At 43.6% G+C, this 20374-nt stretch overlaps 2 protein-coding genes across 5 annotated transcripts in view; one reads left to right on the forward strand and one right to left on the reverse strand.

Annotated features, from left to right (window-relative positions):
- Window positions 1–20374, forward strand: part of LOC143300698 (leucine-rich repeat and coiled-coil domain-containing protein 1-like) — a 310494-nt gene that overhangs the window by 85711 nt on the left and 204409 nt on the right. The gene's annotated exons all lie outside the window — the stretch shown is intronic.
- LOC143300700 (FMRFamide receptor-like) lies at window positions 6903–9705 on the reverse strand. Its single transcript, XM_076614561.1, has one exon. It carries the CDS (start codon window positions 9312–9314, stop codon window positions 8070–8072), a length of 1245 nt encoding a protein of 414 aa, XP_076470676.1. The 5' UTR covers window positions 9315–9705; the 3' UTR covers window positions 6903–8069.

Raw genomic sequence — 20374 nt, forward strand, 5'->3', positions numbered from 1 at the left:
GTGGCGGATGGGGGAGGTGAATGCAAATCAGTATTACGTCCACTGACACATGCACATGCACGTTTGTGCATGTTTGTCTTCGAAAGCTCGTACATGCACACACATCTTTATCCATATCATTATTGTTGCAGTCTAAGTCTATAAGCGCAACATTCAAATAGGAAGCGGAGTTTCGTTTCTGTATCAAGTCAGAATAGAGACACATGTTCAGACAAATGGTCTCGTTGGTATGTGTTATATGTCCCAGTTAATCCCGGATGTAGGACATTTGATTAAAGAAGACATAAAAATGATGTGGAAATATGGTTTGGCAAATAGCAAACCCCTTCACTGTTCATGGTTTCTCTTATCCAGCCTTGTTCAAAGCTTGCTGTGATGTGTGTTCCGAGAAAGAAGACGAGAGGCCTTTCCTCCCTCTGCATTCCTCCCAGTGATCACGCACTAAGAAACTTGTCGGAAAGGAGCCAGTCTTCCTTCTTTAGAAGGTTTGCGTCATCATAACAGCATGCTGAGAAAAAAATTCACTCGAGTTTGTTTGAACTGTCAGCCCAGTTTGATGAGTATCTCAGGCAGCTAATCGTGTTGTCGTCTACTTCTTTTTTTTTTTCTTTTTCTTCTTTTTTTTTTTAATAATAAAAAAGCGGATATCCGGTTTCTTCGAACAACAAGAAAGAATTGTCAACAATACTGAGCAGTCTTACACAGGTAAAGATAAGTGAGGGTCAGTGACAGTTTCTCGTTCTTCTACTTTGTGTGTGTGTGTGTGCGTGTGCGAGAGAGAGAGATAGAGAGGTGGGGGGTGGGAGGAAAGAAGAGAATTGGGAGAGTATTTGCTACTAGGTGTGCGGGAACTCTCTCCCTCTCTCTCTCTCTCTCTCTCTCTCTCTCTCTCTCTCTCTCTGGTATGTGTATAAATAGAATTTAGAGTAGAATGTTATGAAACCTTGATGTCAGTGTACTTTAACGTTTACAATACAGTACAAACTTAATATGATATCCAGTTCGTTATGCATAATATCACGATATCCTTTAGTCATAAATCACAATTATAACTATGTTGATGTATTTTTCTTCGTGTTTTAAACAATTGCAAACAGCCGGGTTTGTTTTCTATTTATGCCTTTAAAAAATGAGTATTGAAAAGACAGATATATTTGTCATGTTCGTTCATTTCTGGTGTGATGACAAGCCATCGATCGGAACTGGTAGATCCATTCATATTCCACATTATTCACGGTTTGTTTGTTTGTTTTTTTCAACTTATTTCATTAGTTTTATTTCGAAATTGCGGGCAGTCGAAATTAGTTCATGTCCTGGAGAAATTCTTGGGTCGAAAATCGGATTTGTTTGGTTTTTATATTATCATTTTTTGTTATGTATTTTAGATAATTAAACTGTTGAAATTGGGGATTATATTTCGAGCAAGAAAATTAAGAGAAAGTGCCACGGTTATGAATTGAATAACGATCGGATTGTTGACGGTTTTTATCAGCAAAATCGTGTGCTTGCATAACCGCCCGAGTTCAATTTCGTTTCTGATAATATTTGTATTAATACCTGGTGACACTTTGCTCAAAGAGGAGTGAAAAGAAATATTCGTAATTCATAATTCCGAGTCTTCTCTCTGTCTGTCTCTTTCTGTCTCTCTGTCTCTGTCTCTTTCTCTTTTTCTCTGTCTGTCTCTCTGTCTGTTGGACGGTCGGTCTGTGGCGCGCGCGCGCGCGCGTGTATGTGTGTTTGTATGTTTGATATTGATGTATGCCTCTGCTTCCTCGCTTGTGCGTGGGTGTGAATATGAAGGTTGCATGACAAAGAGATGTGCGGCTTTCTTAAAGACACACATGCGCACGCACACGCGCGCGCGCGCGCACGTACACACACACGCACACCAGGTGGCGCTGTATTGTTGCGACAAGCCATGATTTGATATAAGAATCATATCTGACAAGAAAATACACAACAGAAACAATAGAGCACATCATGGTTGTCCGACAATTAAAGACGTTTACCAAGATGCGCTTTGTGCAATTGATGCAGCGGTCTTTGACTAAAGGGGAAGAACTGTGTATATTTATTCACTTGTTCCGAAAGAAAATTATTTTCTCCCCTTGTTTATACGCACGACCGCGGGAACTCTCTCTCTACTTTTCTCTCTCTCTCTTTACTTCTCTCTCTCTCTCTCTCTCTCTCTCTCTCCTCTCTCTCTCTCTCTCTCTCTCTCTCTCTCTCTCTCCCCCTCTCTCTCTCTCTCTTTCTCCCTCTGCCTTTCTTGGAATAGGAACGAGTGAGAGAACTACTCATTAAGCGAGACAAGCATTAGCAGAGACAGTATACAAATGATATTTGTTTCTTTAGGCACAGGGGATACTGATTTTGGCTTATTTGGGGTTCTTTTCTTAGAATGGAGAAGTATTTGCGGGGATCATATGCATCATGGACCCAGCATCTGTGAAGGGGAAGGGAGGGGTGTTTGAGGTGACACAGCTATGATAGAATATTTATTTTAAAAGGAACTGTATTAACCTTTTCTGTAGTGAAAAGAATCGCTTTGTATGTGCTTTTAAATCCCGTCACAGAAAGCACGTTGCATGTGGTCGTGTATTACAAAAACAAAAAAAATGTTTAAAAGAAAGTTATTTTGGGGAGGATGTTTAAGTTTAAAATTTCCGTTTCGGGACCGTTACGCAAGGCTTGGGAATTAAATCATCAGTAAATGACGGTGTCGGAGCTCCTCAAGAAAGGTAGAAGAGAGGGCTCATAGTAAGGGAGAGAACTCTGGTAATACCTCCGGTCATGAGGAGGGAGCATCAGTGGTCACCGCCCCTTGTTCACGCGAGGATTCTCTGCTCTGTCGGTGTGTCTGTCCCTGCTTGTGCCTGTCTCTTTTGTCATTCTTTCTCTTCCGCCGCCTGTCTCCCTACACACACACACACACACACACACACACACACACACACACACACACACACACACACACACACAATAAGCCCCACCCCATGACTCAGGGCTGGGCATTGTGTCTGTGTTTGTAATCATGTGGGAGGCAGCTGATTTATTTGTTGGATCATTGGGTCATAAACTAGTGGAGTTCACAGGCATTCATAATTGGCAGGTGTGTGTGTGTGTGTGTGTGTGTGTGTGTGTGTGTGTGTGTGATAGAGAGAGAGGGAGAGAGAGAGTGTGTGTGTCCTGACCCTCGTATACCCTCCCACCCCCCCTCCCCTATTCATCTTCCGTTCTAAGTTCAGAGAAGAGGAGTGGAGTAACTCTGGTCTTATGCCATGCTCACATTGGAGGAATTTAGAAAATTTGGTTTATGCCCGCATACCTCTTTCCATACCCCCCCCCCCCCTCCAGCCCTCCTCCCCTTCTTCACATAAGAGGAGGGGAGTAATGATTTTTTTCTTAAAATGTGTGTGTGTGTGCGTGTTCGTGCGTGCGTGTGTGTGCGCGCGCGCGTGTGTGTGTGCGTGCGCGCGTCCGTGTGAGTGTGTGTGTGCTTGTGTGATCATATAAGTGTGTAAGCGTATGTGTGTGTGCACTGCCATACTCAGTTCACAAAATGGAGGGGAGTAATTCTGGTTAAATACGTATGCAGACACCCTCCATTGCAAAGCTCGCTAAGGTGAGGACGGAAGTGATTCTGGTCTGGTGCCATATACCCCATTCGGTGATTTTACCCTCTCCCTCCGAGTATGAAGCTCAGAGAAAATGAGGGGAGTCATTTTGCCCTGACACTACAGCCCCCGTCCCCCCCCCCTTCCCCAACCCACAAATACTAAGCTCACATGAAAGGAGTGTAGTAATTCTAGCCTTATGTTCATATGTCTTTGAATGGCTGTACTGATGGCTTGTATTGATTCTAACCAGGCCAAATGTACCTCCTGGAGTAATTTCAAGCGAACCTGAAATGACACCCATGTCCATTAGGAGGGGGTAGGTGGGCATCCACCCTAGGGGGACGGGGGAAGGGCGTTTCTGGCTTGTTGAAGTTTACCAAGCAGGGGTGTGTGTGTGTGTGTGTGGGGGGGGGGGGGGGGGGGTAGTCCCAGACCAGTGTACATAGATCCCGGGGTTGATCCAGGATAACCAGATTTGAATCCGGGGTTAAACCAAAGGGTGATACGAACAGGCTGCTGCCTCAGAACTGGATATTGGATTTGAAAAGTACATGCACGTGCGTGTGTACGTGCATGTGAGTGTGTGTGTGTGTGTGTGTGTGTGTGTTTCCTCTGAAATGATAACACCCACTCGACATAATGATTGGTGGTCTGTCCTCCCCCTCCTTCTTCCCTCCTTCTCCTCTTCCTTTTTCATCACCACCACTACCATCAGCAGCAGCACCAGCATTACATCGTATTGATGGTAAAGTTGTGGTATGATGGAGGGGCAGCAACAGCAAAAGAACAGTAGTAGTAGTGCAATAGCAATAGCAGTGACACCAGTAGTGGTTTTGTGACATCAGTAGCAACAACAGTGACATCAATAGTGATATGTGTGACATCAGTAGTAATAGTTCAGTAGTGTGTAATAATAGGTGTGAAATCAGTCAAAGAAGAGCTTGTCGAGCTGTTTTTGTGATGGTGCTGTTGTTGATGGTAGTAGTGGTTGTGAGTTTCTGCTTGTACAAAACAAGATAGTTTGTGGCCTCCAAATAGCTTGGGAATTAAGGGTGAATGTTACCATGCAATGTTTTGAAGCTATTTCATCTTACATGGGAGCCTTTGAAAAATCACAACGTGAATCGTGTTTTTAGCATCTATGACAGGTTATGGAAAATCTTGACAACATGCGAAGTATCGATGCGTTTTTTCCCCAGCACACAGGGGAGTATTGGAGAAATGTCATGATCATCGTGTGTCGATGAATTTTAGCATCCGTGAGAGCGCGTGGAAAACTTTGTCAGCATTCGTGAGAACTTTTTGAGGGGAAACTGTCAATATTTTATGCACTGCCTTGGGAATTTCTTTTTAAGCAAACATGAAAACTGAGGATAAATGATGTAGATTAAGACGTTTCTTCTGGTTTAGCAGTGTATCAGACTTGGGGAAAGGTCTTGTTAGCACGGTCTGATTGTTGGCTGTTTCAGTAGTCATGACAACTGTTTTTTCCTTCTTTTTGCAATACCTCGACTTGGTGCATACATGTTGTTGTGTTGGGTCAGTGGATATGGCCTTGTCAACCTGAAGATATTGTTATTCTTTTGGCATTTGAATTATTCAGGAGCATCGCTCATGATTGACAAGAGAGAGAGAGTGAGTGAGAGAGAGAGAGAGAGAGAGAGAGAGTGTGTGTGTGTGTGTGTGTGTGTAAGGTGAGGAGGAGAGGGTGAACTGTGAAAGAAAATGAATTTGATTCTTTTTGTTCGTTCAAAGGACATATTTCGGTAATAGAAACAAAAACAAATGCTTCATTCAAATTGCATACATATGCAGCAAAAAATCCAGTTAACATTATTCTACGTTTCCCTACACTTTATACTAATGATGATAGTGATGATGATGATAATTGTAAGTACTCGGAGTTGTAGTAGTCGTAGTAGTGTAGTCTTTTTTTCATTTGGGGATAATAGGTAAATAATTGCATTTCCTCGTGCAAAATTTTGCGCGTGTGCACGCTCGCTCACTCACAGAATTCTCTCTCTCCCACCCCCCACACCCCCTCTCTCTCACTCTCAGAAACACACACACACACACACACACACGAGCGCACGAACGCACGCACGCACGCGCGCGTGTCCCTGCACGCTTATTTACAAAATGGGTGGATGTATTGTTTTCTGAGAAAAGATATGCTTGATTAATTAATCAAATCAATCAATTAATTTATTATAAATCAATCAGTCAGTTAATTGATGTTGTTCTTCATCTTCGTCTTTGTCGTCGTCTTCTTCTTGACAAACTAATACAACAGCACAACACTTTTTTTTTTTCAAAGAGCACGTGTTTAGAGCAAACTTTGAAAGTCACGTTGGTGCTATGCTTCATGTAGTAAGTAATTGGAAACCTAGAGATCTGCAGAAGAATATCGTTTTCAGTGGATATTATAGATATTTTATATTTTTTAGCTGTAGAGGGGTCTGGTGTCAGCAGAGGAAAAATAAAAGACAGAAACCAGTTCTGAGAGATAAAAACTGTACCTTAGAAATATCACTGAACAAGGGTTTTTATTTATTTATTTTTTAATTCTATTGTGATAATTCTTCGTTCGTGGACTGCAACTCCCACGGTCACTCGAATGTACGAGCGGACTTTTATATGGGTGTGGCCGTTTTCACTTCAACATGTAGGCAGCCATACTTCATGCATACCGAGATGGATTACGTGGTCATCATGGTGCGTATTTGATCTTCTGCATGCTTACACACTCAGAGGGGTTTCAGCAGGTACTAGCAGGTCTATACGTCTGTTGATCTGGGAGGTCGGAAAAATCTCCATCCCTAAACACACGAGATGCCGCGACCAGGAGGTTAACTCAGAACCCTCATACTGGAAGTCCAACGAACACCTTTGCCAATCGGTTGTGACGCCAAATTACGTGTGATGCGTTCTTGGCATGTGAATTGTACAGCAGCATTATTCAGCAAAGATTGGAGTTCGTCAGGTTATCTCCAATGGTATCAGGTGTGTTTCATCATGTACTATTATAGTCTGAGCAGTAGATTATGGCATGGCGAGTACGGAAAAGAAAAAAAAAGAGGGTGGTGCTTAACTCTGGCAGTTCGATGTCTCTTGATCGAGCACACAGAAGAATGTGTTGTGCCGGGAGATTAATACATTGTAATATGACTCAGTGCAATGCAATACAATACCATACAACACAACACAACGGAACACAACACAACAAACGACACAGTGTCACCACTATCGATTTCAACAAAAGCAGCTTTGGTGTATTTCTTGAAAATTTGATATATGCACAGAGATGGATGGCGCTCATATCGTTCTTTGACTAAGCAAACCAACTAATTATAAGCATCACTTTATATTTCTGGTTTTGAATACTTTTTATTATTATTCTGGTTGTGGAAAAGTCTTGATGAAAGAAGCGAGAGATACAAGAAATGTATGTTGTGATATCGACAGTTGTATCATGATCAAATAACAATGATGATGATGATAAGAATAATGATAATAATTGTGATGGTGATGGTGAGAGACTTCCACAACGCGCCCTTCTGATTCAGAATTGATAAAAGCACAATGTGTTGCCACAGAGCTAAGTTCTACAGCAAAAAGACAACGACCCCCCAAAAAACAACAACAACAACAACAACAAAAGAAGATGAATATATAAACAGAAAACAAACATATATCAAAAGAAATCTCACTAGCAATGTGAACTCAGTCCAGTCCACCATTTTCATACATTCACGCGCACGCGCGTTCATTAACCAGTTCACGAGCAGCGCACGTACGCAAACACACACACACACACACACACACACACACACACACACACACACACACATGAAATACTGATAAATCAATAATAATACTTTTTTCAACAGCACATTTTCAGAGCTTGTTCGACCGGCTGCACAGAGATAGGAGTGAACAAGAACCCCCAGTTGGATTCCGTGGTTTGTGAGCGAAGCGTCCATGGAATGTGAAGTGTCTGTCAGTAGTTGATACAATAAAGACTAGCGTCAGTTAGTTGTTCAACACTGTTATAATACAGTAAAGACTAGCAGGTCAGTTAATCAGCATTGATGCAATCTTTGTTTCGTCATATGCGCTTATCCATACTTTGATTCATGGCTCTCATGGCGTCTTTTTTCACTGTGTATGAACAGTTAATGGTGCAACGGTCACCACTTGTTATGTGCTGTCCCTTTTGGTTTTCTCAGTCTTGGTCAGTTTGTCACTCTGTGCTCACCATACGTTTGACCTGGGACCACAGTGGCACAGGTGACCAGAGAACGCTGGCCAGTCTTGAGTCAGACCGATGACCAGAGGAGCAGGGAAGAACTAGAGCCTGGACTGAGCTTTCCGACACGCCGCTCCCTGGGCCACAGTGTCCAGAGACAGGCTGGTGGCCGTGGTGTCAGCAGCACAGAGGACACACCGTCATACCATGGACACCTCCACGTCGTCCGTGTGGTACTGGGTGAGGTGGATGCCGTTGGTGCGGGACTGGTAGGTGGTGCTGCGGTACTGGCAGTCTTTGTGGGCGGCGGGGGCCAGGCCCAGCACGTGGCACAGCACCATGCGGAACTTCTTGCCGAACAGGCAGTAGAGCACGAAGTTGAGGGAGGAGTTGATGGTGACGAGGAAGGTGCAGACCGTGTAGAGCAGCTGGTACTGCAGCACCTTTCCGTGCTTCTCCTCGCGGACGATGGCCACCAGGATGTTGTCCACGATGGTGGGGAACTGGCAGACCAGGAACACCACGATGACCGCGACTAGCATCACCGTCAGGTTGTGCTCCCGCGTGGCCGACGTGGACATCTGCTGCCGCTGCTGTCTGGAGCGGTTGATGGCCTTGAGCAGCGCGGCGTTGAGCACGGAGATGACGAGGAAGGGCAGCAGGAACATGAAGATGAGCTGGAAGTAGATGATGTACACGTGGCGGAACACGTCGTTCTTGGCGAAGTCTGTCTCCGTCACCCGCATCTCGTGAGCCTGCGTGCTGTTGTTCCAGTGGCGGCCGGCCTCGTAGTGGAAGTACCGGGGGATGTTGTAGAGGACCGACCAGAGGAAGATGAGCAGGATGGTCCGCTTGGCGCGGGACTTGGTGCACGTGTTGGCGGCGTGCAGGGGCCGGCACACGGCGATGAAGCGCTCTACAGTGAAGGCCACGCAGGTGTATATGGAACCCATCTGGGCGGCCAGGCTGAGCGGGTACCACATGGGCATGATCACGATGTAGCGGGCGTACCAGCCCGAGATGGCTGGCAGACGAGACCCCAGGGCCGGCAGGTTGAAGAAGAGCAGCATGGAGAGCAGGATGAAGTTGTCGTAGACGGCCAGGGAGGTGAGGTAGAAGGACGTGGAGGAGCGCATGCGGCGGTTGCAGAGGACGACAATGGAGAGCGTGTTGCCTAGCAACCCTAGCACCACTAGCAGGTTGCCCAGCACGCCGTACATGACGAAGCGAGTCAGCAGCACCATCTCCATCTCCTCCGCCGTCATCCCCTCGTTCCCACCACCACCACCACCGCTGGCGTTACTGCTGCTACCGTCCGGGGACAGGGCGGGGCTGTCGTTGGCGGGGGAGCTGTGGTAGGTGACGTTGAACTCAGAGCCCACGGGGGTCTTGATGACCAGAATGTGGGAGGACGGGTCAGATGGTGTATCCATCAGTCCCGACATCTTGGTAGCAGTGCGGGCGTTCTGGCGCTTTTCACAAGGCGAGGGATGGACAACGGTAGGGTCTTTACCAAAGAGGGTTCGTTTCAGTCAGTGCCCCCTGGTCTTCCCTGATCGAAACTCAAGTTTTATGTTGATGAGCGCTCATTCTTTGACACGAATCATTAGCCTTTGATGGATGTAAATATTTGGTGTGACTGATGACTGTTATGTCCAGTGAGTCGATGAGTTTATTTTTTTTACTTTAGCAGCAACACCGATCTTTTGAAGGTGGTACCTTACAGGGAACTGCGGCGAGCCACAGACAGCTCAACCAGCAGTCTCAGAGATTACCGGCACAGTAGCACATTGAAGAATGATCGTGTAAACCGTCCCATACTATCTGCCGCTTTAATGTTGTGACAGTCAGCAACATATTTGTCCCACAGTCAGTTTGGATATAAGTTATTGGTGGTTACTAGCGCACAACACAGTATTTACTAAGATGTGGAAGCAGTGCTTGTGTTAAATATCACCAGACTTTGATGAAAACTTTCAGTTGCAGTTCTGTAAACAGTTCACTCGTTTTTCAGATCCACCGGATGAAGAAAGCAGTTCACTAGTTGTTTTTTTTTCACTTTCACATAATACATTCAGATACGTTTTCAGTTCTGTTTAATACCGAAAACACCGAGTTAAACATATCTCAGTTCACTCGTTTGAAATTTATACTTATTGCATAAAAACAGGGAACTGATTTTTCATTTCCATTCAATACTTCAGAACAGTTCATTCGTTGTTGGTTTTAGTTATTAAGGTTTTCATTTCCACTTTATGTTTTTAAAACAGTGCTCTATTTTTTCACAACCATTTATTATTTTGAAAATAGTTTACTCGTTTTTCGTGTTGTTCTTTTTACTTCCATTTGACACAGGGGAAACATAATTTCACTTAAAACCGGAAGCACACTGTCAGTTGCGCTCAGTTTAACTTTTGAACCTGGGATGATAAATCGTAGAGGAGATTCGCCTGTCGTGATGTGTTTGGACAGGAAACGGATCCCCTTTCAGTTTCGCTGTACCGGCGCTGAAAGGACAGTTTGGCCCTGGCGCAGCGTGTCAAGAATCTTCAGGAGCACGTGCAGACTGACTGACGCGTCATGGCGGATGTTAGACGTCATGCTGTGTGAAAATGGGCAGCTCCAGTTGAGGCAATGATCAAGCAGCATATTGATGGGGGTGGGGGTGGGGATAGACCTCGCCGGGAGGAAGTCTGAAACATATGAAAAAGCAAAAATAGTGTGGTTTGAAAACCGCGTTGTTGTTTGTAATTTGCAATGATTACGATTGATAATAAACATAATTACCACACACGCCCGCACACGCACACACACCTTTTCTCTTTTTTTCTTTTTTCTTTTTTTTTTTTATAGAGGGGGTGGGGGGGGAGCTGATATCAGTTGTTTTTTTTGTGGGGGTGGGGGTTGAGGCTTGGTCTGATATCACCTGTGTTAAATCAATGACCAACCATACATAATACTGATCGATATATTCCAAATCAAACACACAGTCAAACACAACAGACTTGGTGTTTGGTTGTCTCTCGTTTCTGTTTCATCCAACCTTCTGTTTATTTTCTGTGCCTGATTTCGGTCGAAAATGGAACACATCCAATCCCACAGACTCCCACACCCCCTCCCCTTTCTCTCTCAAAAGAGGAAAGAGGAGCGCCATCTGGTACTGGAGGCCTGTAACATGCGATGTTTATTTTTGATTACGGTCTGTGTGAAACTTTGAAATCAGCCCTTTTCAATCACTATCGTTCGTTCTCTGCCTCTGTCTCTCTGTCTTTTTGTCCGCCTGCCTGCATGTCTCTCTGTCTCTACCTTTCCCTGTTTCTCTACGTCCACCTTTCTTTCTCAGTGAGCCCCCTTTCACTTTCTCTTTACCTGTGCCTGTCTCTCACCCCCACACCCACATCTCTCCCCCCTAAGTGATCATCTCTCTCTTTCTGTCTCTGTCTCTCTCTGTCTCTCTCTCTCTTCTCTTCTCTTCTCTACTCTCGGCACCTTCTTTGTCCCTCTCTCCGAACCCTTCTCTTTCTGCTTGTGCCATTATTTTGTCTGTATATCTCTCTGTCTGATCTCTCTCTCTCTCTCTCTCTCTCTCTCTCTCTCTCTCTCTCTCTTCCTCCCTGCTCTCTTCCACTTCCTCCTTTCCTCCTCACCCCAGACAAGGTATACCGATCAGACCAGTTCAGTTTGCAAGCGATCTCCAGGCAGCACGTTTTGCTCATTACCGCTGTTTGATTTATTCCGTCCGTTAAAAGACATGAAAGAGATAGCTCGGCTAAGATGAAATGGGCTCCATCACTATCAGAGCGGGCAATGCAACCTTCTTTACATTCAGTGTTCGTGTGTGTGTGTGTGTGTGTGTGTTGACCAGAGAGAGAGAGATGGACGGTGAGTATACAAATACGAAAGGCTATTAAGACCCATTCTCGAAGGAAATTGAGTGGGTAGGGATGCATACAAACCACAAGTGCGAAAACCAGCCGTTACGCTGCGCCAAGGGAGAGAGAAAAATAGAGAGAAATGCGAAAAGGAATTATTCTGTGTGTAAAACACAATACCAACGAGTACTAGCCATTGCGCTGCACAGAAGAAAAAAATTCATCAAAATATGTATTCCGAATCACGGCATTGCTTATGTACCAGTACAGTATAGTTGTGCGAAACTGATCAGTCGTTTTTCCAAGCTGCAGAGTGGAACGTTCGTTTCTAAAACTAGCAGTCCACATGGATCGAGATAATCATTATTTCTTGTTTTGAGATCTCTACAAGTGTTTGGCTGACATTTTCATTGAAGACTGGGAGGCGACTGTCCTTTCTTTTGTTTTCGTTAACCTCTCATTCACAATTGATTATTTCTTTGTGCGCGTTACTCGCCTGCGTGAGCCGCCTTTGTTACTGTGATTCATTTAAGAGAGAGAGAGAGAGAGAGAGAGCACGAAGAATTTCTAGGTTCCATAAAAAATTGTAACGTGTCACATGTTCCACGCTGTCGACTGTGATTGGTCGTTAGTTTCTTTTTCACGTTGAAATGTGATTGGTCTTTGATTTTGGCGTCGAACGTTGATTGTTCATGAATTAATTTTTTTCGTCGAAATGTGATTGGTCGTTGAATTTCTTTTGTCGAGTTCTGATTCAGATGGGTCATTGATTGGTCATTGATTTCGTCGAGCAGGCTGCTTGCAAAGCTCCTTTTACACGCACAACTTTCAGGAAGAAAAAAAAAGAAGAAAATAAAGGCTGATTCATCTTCCAAAATATGATCTCTTTAATTCATGTCTTGCGTTCAGAGGTGGTTTTTATTGAAACAATTTGCCGCCATTTTAAAAACTGACCACTAATGACTTTAATGTCAGAAACTCTTGAAAACGTTTTTGTTTGATAAAGTGGAGAATATCACAAAAACGCAGCCGAGCAAAACATGATTATTAGCAATATTAATTTCAGAAACCCTCTGAAAAACATTCTTTATGTAAAATTGAGATTTTTTTCTTCTACTGTTTAACCTTCTTGCCGCTTTTCAAAACCTGAAACTTGTTACAGTAAAATATCATGCAGTGCTATTCATTTATTGTTAGAAAATATGCGTGTTTTTAGCATGCTGGTGAAATGTACATTTATTGTTTGTGTTTGTTTGTTTGTGTGTGTGTGTGTGTGTGTGTGTGTGTGCACGCGCGCGCGCCCATGAGTATGTGTGTGTACGTGAGTGTGTGTGCATGTGTGTAATTATTATAGACATGTACATGTGAATGAATATGTATGTGTGTAAGTGTGTAAATGTGCCATTTCTTTGTCTATGTTATGGCACGCATGTTTTCCTGTTTTTATATTGATTTCTTTCTACTTTTTTTCCCCTTGTCTGGATATTAAAAAAAAAAAGAAGATAATTGCTTATTCCACCTCCCTCATTAAAGAAGACATTCTTTCATTGCAGAAACATGTCATTCACTCACTCCAATATATGTTTCTGTCTCTCTCAGTTTCTGTCTGTCTGTCTCTCTCTATCTCCCCCCCCCCCTCTCTCTCTCTCTCTCTCTCTCTGCATTCACTCGTATCCATTCCTGTCTCTTTCCTCGGTTTCCCACCACTCAACCCTCAACACATACATCTTGACACTCCTTTTCACATAATCATTATACGCACCTGTACATCTTGACAGTCCTTTTCACATAATCATTATACGCAACTACAGACTTGCACACACGCACGCACACACACTTTCACTTACTCGTAAGCGAACACAGTAATTTCTTTTTCCCCCTCGATTTTTTTCCTACCCTCGTCTAATATAATATCACTTACAGTGAAAAGACGTTAAACTAAGGAACGAACGTCACATCAGCAGAAGGCACATAAAGTACAATAACTGTTTGATATGAGTGAAACTATTGACATTTTGTGGATAGCCAAGTCTTCAGTGTTCTCTCTCTCTCTCTCTCTTGCTATAACTTAGATTTCAATATCAACATAGATTGTCAAATACAATAAGCATCTGAAGTGTAAATGTTAAGCAATGTGTTTTTGAAAAGTGTTTGTGTGATTGATATAATTATGACTTACCCCTTCAGTTAGGGGCTTAGGCCTAAATCTGAATAAATAATTTCGTATTCGTATTCTCTGTCTCTGTCTCAGTCTTTCTCTTTCTAGTACGTTGAGATGCCAATGGCCTAAATGCCATGACCCATTCTGAAGCTGTCTCTCTTTCGCACTTTATTTCTGCCGTCTGAACCGTGGTTATTGTCCATATTATTATACAAGGGTTCAGTGAATTCCATTTAGTTTGCAATTTTAGAAACAACTAAGGTTTTGATTAGTGAATTTTGAAATTACCCTTACCATTCGTTCTTAGTTACCTCCCCCCCGCCCCCTCCGCAGCCCCGAGCCCCCCCCCCTCCCTCTCTCTCTCTCTCTCTTTCTGCGCTCCTCTCTCTTTCACTTTGTGTACCCGTCTCTCTCAAGGGGCGAGATAGAGAAAGAGATGGATGCGTATGATCTGTGTAATTACACAACGTGGACATTATGTTTGTCAAGGAATTAATGAGGTGGGGTTTTTTTTTAACACAAATGCATTAATGCACATCCAGTTTGTACATAAAACACACGAAACAAACAAGTGATGTTGTGGATGCAAGAAGTTCACAAAACATGTTTGCACCTGAAAAAGCATCAACACTTGTTTCCGTCCATTCAAAAGTAACGTTTATTTTCTTTTTCCTCTATTTATTTATTTGTTTGTTTATCTATTCATTTCTTTGTTTGTTTATTCATTTATATATTTATTATCTAAAAATGCCTCCATCCAATTAACCTTTACTTTTTTTTCTAGTTTTATTTTCTTTTCTTTTTTCTTCTTCTTTTTTTTTTTTTTTTGGTCTATTTTGGGGGGTTACATTTTACAACAGCGTACAATTTTTCTGCATCCAGGAAATAAATTAATATTTTCTTTATTTATATATATCTGAAATTAATGAACATTCGTGGGTTTTTTCTGTGCTTTTCTTCTTTTGAACAGGTTTTTGTTAATTTGAAATTGACATTTAAACAAAAAGAAAACAAACAGAGAGAGATGATATGAAAAACCGTCGTTTTTAGATGCACCCACTCCCCCGCCCCCATGGCCATACAACACAACACAACACATGCAGCGCAGTGAAACGCAGTGCAAGCATGCAGTACAGTACCAAAAAAAACCAGCAAAAAGTGCGAAAATAGAACGAAACTCAAAGCAACACAACAGATGCTTCTGACTCGTCTCAGGTAATGTTTATTTTATTACCTTAAATTGTTGTTATTATTTTTATTTTTATCAGTGATTTGCTTGAGAGCTAGGACCATTATTCTGTCAGTTTCCAGTCGTTGTTACTCATTACTGCCAGTCAGTATGAAACTGTACCCATGATATATTTACCGTGTTTGCTGCCAGTCACAAGGCGACCTTGTAGGCTGCTCAAGGAAGGGGCTGAAATTACAAACCAACAAAGTGAAATCGAAGGCGTTTGCAGGTTTCGTTTTTGCTTCGTTTCCCATCCCGTTATTACAACGCAGCCTAGTTTTTCACCTAATGGTTTGTTTGATTGTGTGTGTGTGAGAGAGAGAGAGAGAGTGTGTGTGTATGTGAGAGATTTTGAGTGTGTGTATGTGTGTGTTGTTCTTGTTGTTCCTGTTCTTTTGTTGCTGTTTTTGTTGTTTGTCAAGTATAGAATTTCAGCTCAGGTCTGTTTCTTTATTATATATATCTGTCTTTCTTTTCTTTTTTTTCTTTCTCCCCTCTCTCTCTCTCTCTCTCTCTCTCTTTCTTTCTTTCCCTCCTCTCTATCTCTATTCCTCTATCTCTGTCTTTCTCTTTTTCTGTCTCAATCTCCCTTTGTCTTGCCCCGTCCCTCACATCCTCTGTCTCCCCTCCCTTTCTCCCTCTGTGTGTGTGTGTGTGTGTGTGGTGGGAGGGGGGGGGGTGAGAGGCGGGAGGTGCACATGGTGTCCCCCGCGCCCACTCACCTCTCTCCCCCTCTCTCTCTGTGTCTCTGTTACACTATTTTCTCTTCTTCTTTTACTCTCCGACCCCACCTCTCTCTGTCCTGTCCCGAACCTCCCAAGCCTCTTCCTGGCTCCTCTGTCTGATTGTGACCAGAACAATCGCTATTGGCATTACCAGCAACTAACGTAATTACAATCAATGTAATTGGTGTTGTGGATGGACGCTGTATGCACACACCACTTCACTAAGGTTTTGGTGAATGCATCATTCATGTGCTTTGTCTCTCAGTCTCAGAGAAGACAAATAAGCTGTGTGTTTTTTCTCTCTCTTTTGTTTTTTCAGGGGAAGATGCGGCTTTCGAGTTTTAAAGAATATGGCATTCTCACAATGCATTGCAGGCTTTTTATGAGGCATCTGTGTTTGTGTGTGCGTGCGTGCGTGTGTGTGTGTGTGTGTGTGTGTGTGTGTGTTATTTTATCGTTTGTATTGTCTTACCACATGTCTTGGTCTGTGTTTTTATGCCACTCTTCTCAAGCGGGACACATTATAAATATTCTTGAAGCTTTCTTTCCAACGCCCTCTCCTCCCGCCCGCATTCCTCATTTTCCCACCCACACCAACTCCCTCAGTCTTTTTCCTCGTCATGTTGACATTGTGTCTTTGTTTTGATGGTAACTGTTAATGCTGTTTTCATTGACAGTTAAAATGGCATGTAAAACTGCCCACAGTTCATTTTGGCCTTCAGTGAAAAGGTCATGAGAGGAGCCTTCTTTCTCTATAATACCAGACCAGTTGCGGTGACTTTTTTCCGGCGCAGCAGCAGTGAATGTCTGCATTTGCTTTTCAACTCAGATCGGTAAAGTAGACAGCTCCTCTCTGTCTTTTAGTCAATCTGTTAGTCTGAGTTCTATCCCTGTCTGCCTTGTCTGTCCCTTTCTGTCACGTAATACGTAGATAGGTCTTCTCCAGTCAGTCGGTCGGTCCGATTCTCTTTGTGGCATTTTGTCTCTTTGTTGTGTACACCAACCCCCCCCGGCTTACCTCTTTTCTCCCTCAGTCGCTTTCTCTCCCCCTCCCTCCCCGACCCCCATCTCTCTATCCACTCCTCTTATCTCTGTCATTGTATGTCTTTTACCCCTTCATCCTTCTCTCTCTCTCTCTCTCTGCTTCTCCCTGTCTCTGTCTGTCTGTCTGTCTGTCTGTCTGTCTGTCTCTCTCTCTCTCTCTCCCTCCTTCACTCCCGTGGATCATTTCCCTGACTGCTGTACTATCCCCAGACTTACAAAAGGCCAGCATCTGCTTCGTTGGTCAGTGAGTGAGCGGTTCTCTGTGTCTGTGTCTGTGTTTGTGAGCGCGCGCGCGTTTTGTTGTGTGTGTGAGTGTGAGTGCGCGAGCGTGCGTGTGTTCGTACGCATGATGTGTGAGATATACAGAATCTGTTTATGTGTGTGCGTGCGTGCGTGCGCGTGCGAGCGCGCGCGCGCGCGTGTGTGTGTGTGTGTGTGAGAGAGAGAGACAGAGAGAGAGAATATCATTGAATAAAGAAAATGTTAATTTCGAGGGGTAAAATAATAATAATAATAATGGTATTTATATAGCGCTGAATCTTGTGCAGAGACAAATCAAAGCGCTTTCGCACCAGTCATTCACACGCATGCATAACTCTAAAACTGTAGAAACTAAAGACAAGGAAGGGCAGGCAAGGGAGGCTATTTTGGGAAGAGGTGGGTTTTAAGGCCAGACTTGAAAGAGCTGAGTGTGGAGACTTGACGAAGCGAAAGAGGAAGTTCATTCCAGTCGCAGGGTCCAGAAACAGAGAAAGAACGGCGGCCAACAGTCGAGTGTTTGAATCTGGGTATGCGTAAACAGAGTGGATCCGAAGCCGATCGTAGTGAGCGAGGGGTGAAACAAATCAGTCGGTCAGTTCAATTTCATATGAAGTGAAGAATTTCTTTCTGTGAATTTATTATTGCTGTGCATAATTATACATGACAGACATACGCAGACGAGAGATAGAGAGAGGTAGAGTGAGAGAGACAGACACAGATAAATACTTCATCTTGACAAAGCTGATGGTTGCCGGGGACTGGCGGGATGCAGGTTCTCTCTCGTAATAGAGGTTAGGTTTCGTGACCACACAAGGTGTGGAGGATGTCTGTTCACACAGATGGTGACTCACCCCCACCCACACCCACACACACCCTCTTTCCAACCCTCGTGCCGGTTTGTCACTGCTCTGGGTGGATCTGAACGTCCACAGGCCCAGCTGCCGACGTGTTGTGCTTTGCTGTGCCGTGTTGCGTTGTGATGTATGTGATGTATCACATCCTCAGCTCACTCAGCGCTGTCGGGATTTGAACGTTGGGCCTGACAGATCCGTAAGAACAAACGTCCTGGGCCGGGTTTGCACAAGCGATCGTAGCAACGCTAACAGTTATTAGAATTATCCTGTTTTATTCTAATTCCGAAGTAAAGTCATTATCGCTAAGATCAACACTCTAATCACTCGCATGTCGGGCCCGGTGAATATGTTTTCAGAATTAATTCTGTCTGTCTTTGCGAAGGCACTGCTTTCATTAATTTCTTCCTAATTCTGATGTTTTATTAAAAAGAAAAAATCGTGGCTGGGTTTCACATTTGTATCTAACAGAGGAAAAACTTCGACATGGTTTCACCGTGTCCATAATGTAGGTTGTGCTTTTAATGTGGTGTTTGCCGTTGTTGCGTTGTGTGTGTGTGTGTGTGTGTGTGTGTGTGTGTGTGTGTGTGTGTGTGTGTGTTACTATTTCTCTTTTGGAAATGGAAAAAAAATGGGCATTGATTTGCTTGTTTGCAAAAAAAGCCTCTGTTTGAAGAGAAAAGCCTGCCGGACTGTCACTTGATCATGGGAAGGCACCTCAATCATCCCTACCCCCCACCGTCCCCATCAGCACGATTAACTTTGCTGGCCAAAGATTGGAGACTGCACTGTTTCGGCTTTCACTGTAATGAAACAGTAGAAACTTCGCTCTCCAGTTAACATGTAGCCTGTGGCATGACCCAACAATGTGGGATGGTGTGGGTGGGATTCGGTGTATGTGTTTCCCATGTGTCTGAGAGCGATATGTGTTTCTTTACCTGTGCAACTAATAAGTTGGTCCCCTGTCAGTATGGAATATGTGCGTAATACCAGTGACAGGTTTTAGGGGATTGATAATGATGACAAAACAGTACACACCAGGAATTACAGCATGTCGTGTGCGCAAGAGATTCAGTTATGATGGTTACTGGGTATATAATGATAATAGTAATAATAATAATAATAATAACAACAAAACCACAGTAAGTTTCAGTTTCAGTTTCAGTAGCTCAAGGAGGCGTCACTGCGTTCGGACAAATCCATATACGCTACACCACATCTGCCAAGCAGATGCCTGACCAGCAGCGTAACCCAACGCGCTTAGTCAGGCCTTGAGAAAAAAATAAAATAAAGTAAAATAAAAAATAAATAAAAGAAAATTAAAAAAAAATTTTAAACAAATAAATACATTAAAAAAAGAACCACTAATGCTAATAATAATGTCTCATACAAAACGATCCTCATCATAATTGAATCTGAAATCGAATGACAAGGCAACTGAGTGAAAAACAGTTAGAGCCATTTGTTCCTTGTTGCTGGCGTGGAAAACATAAAAGCTGTCAATTTTGTTGGCAAGTAACGTTTGTCTCTTTGTTTTGAAAACACACACACACACACACACTCTCTCTCTCTCTCTCTCACTCACTCACGCACGCATGCGCGAACACACTTACACAGAGAGAGAGAGAGAGAGAGTTTTAATAGCCTGAGAGAGAGAGTTTTGAATAGCCTCAGTATGATTTTCATTACCACCACCATCCCTCTCTCCCTCTCCCCCCTTTTACCATCCCCCCCCCTTTTCTCTCTCTCTCTCTCACTCTGTCACACACACACACACACACACACACACACACACACACACACACACACACTTTCTTTCTTTCACCATCTCTCTCCATCCCACCCCTCTGTCTCATTTCCTCCCTGATTCCCTTCTGTCATCCTATCCCCCGTTTTTCTATCTGTGTGTGTGTGTGTGTGTGTCTGTCTGTCTCTCTGTCTGTCTCTCTGCCTCTCTCTATCTCTCTTCATGTCTGTCTGTCTCTCCTGTGTGTGTTTGTGTGTGTGTGTGTGTGTGTGTGTGCGCGTGCGGGCGAGCGAGCGAGAGAGAGAGAGATGTGGCACAGATCAAGACTATCAAGAGGCCAACGAGACAGTATTTTCAGTGTCTAAGCATAGTGTAAGAGGTGTTTTAAAAAAAAATGTAGTGAGTGTTTCTGTTCACCATCGAGCAGGACAGAGGTTGAACCGCCCGCTGCCAGACGTGAGAGAGAAATAGCATCGTAGACGTTGCTTTTAGCGTCCCCATGGGAACGAACTGTCTCAGAGACCATAAGAAAAAAGAAAAAAAAAGTTGACTCATAGACTGTCTCTATCTCTCTGTGTCTGTCCTTCTGGGATTTTTGTTTCTCCCTGCGTCT

The sequence above is a fragment of the Babylonia areolata genome, chromosome 26, assembly GCF_041734735.1.
Source record: "Babylonia areolata isolate BAREFJ2019XMU chromosome 26, ASM4173473v1, whole genome shotgun sequence".
Taxonomy (NCBI): Eukaryota; Metazoa; Mollusca; class Gastropoda; order Neogastropoda; family Buccinidae; genus Babylonia; species Babylonia areolata.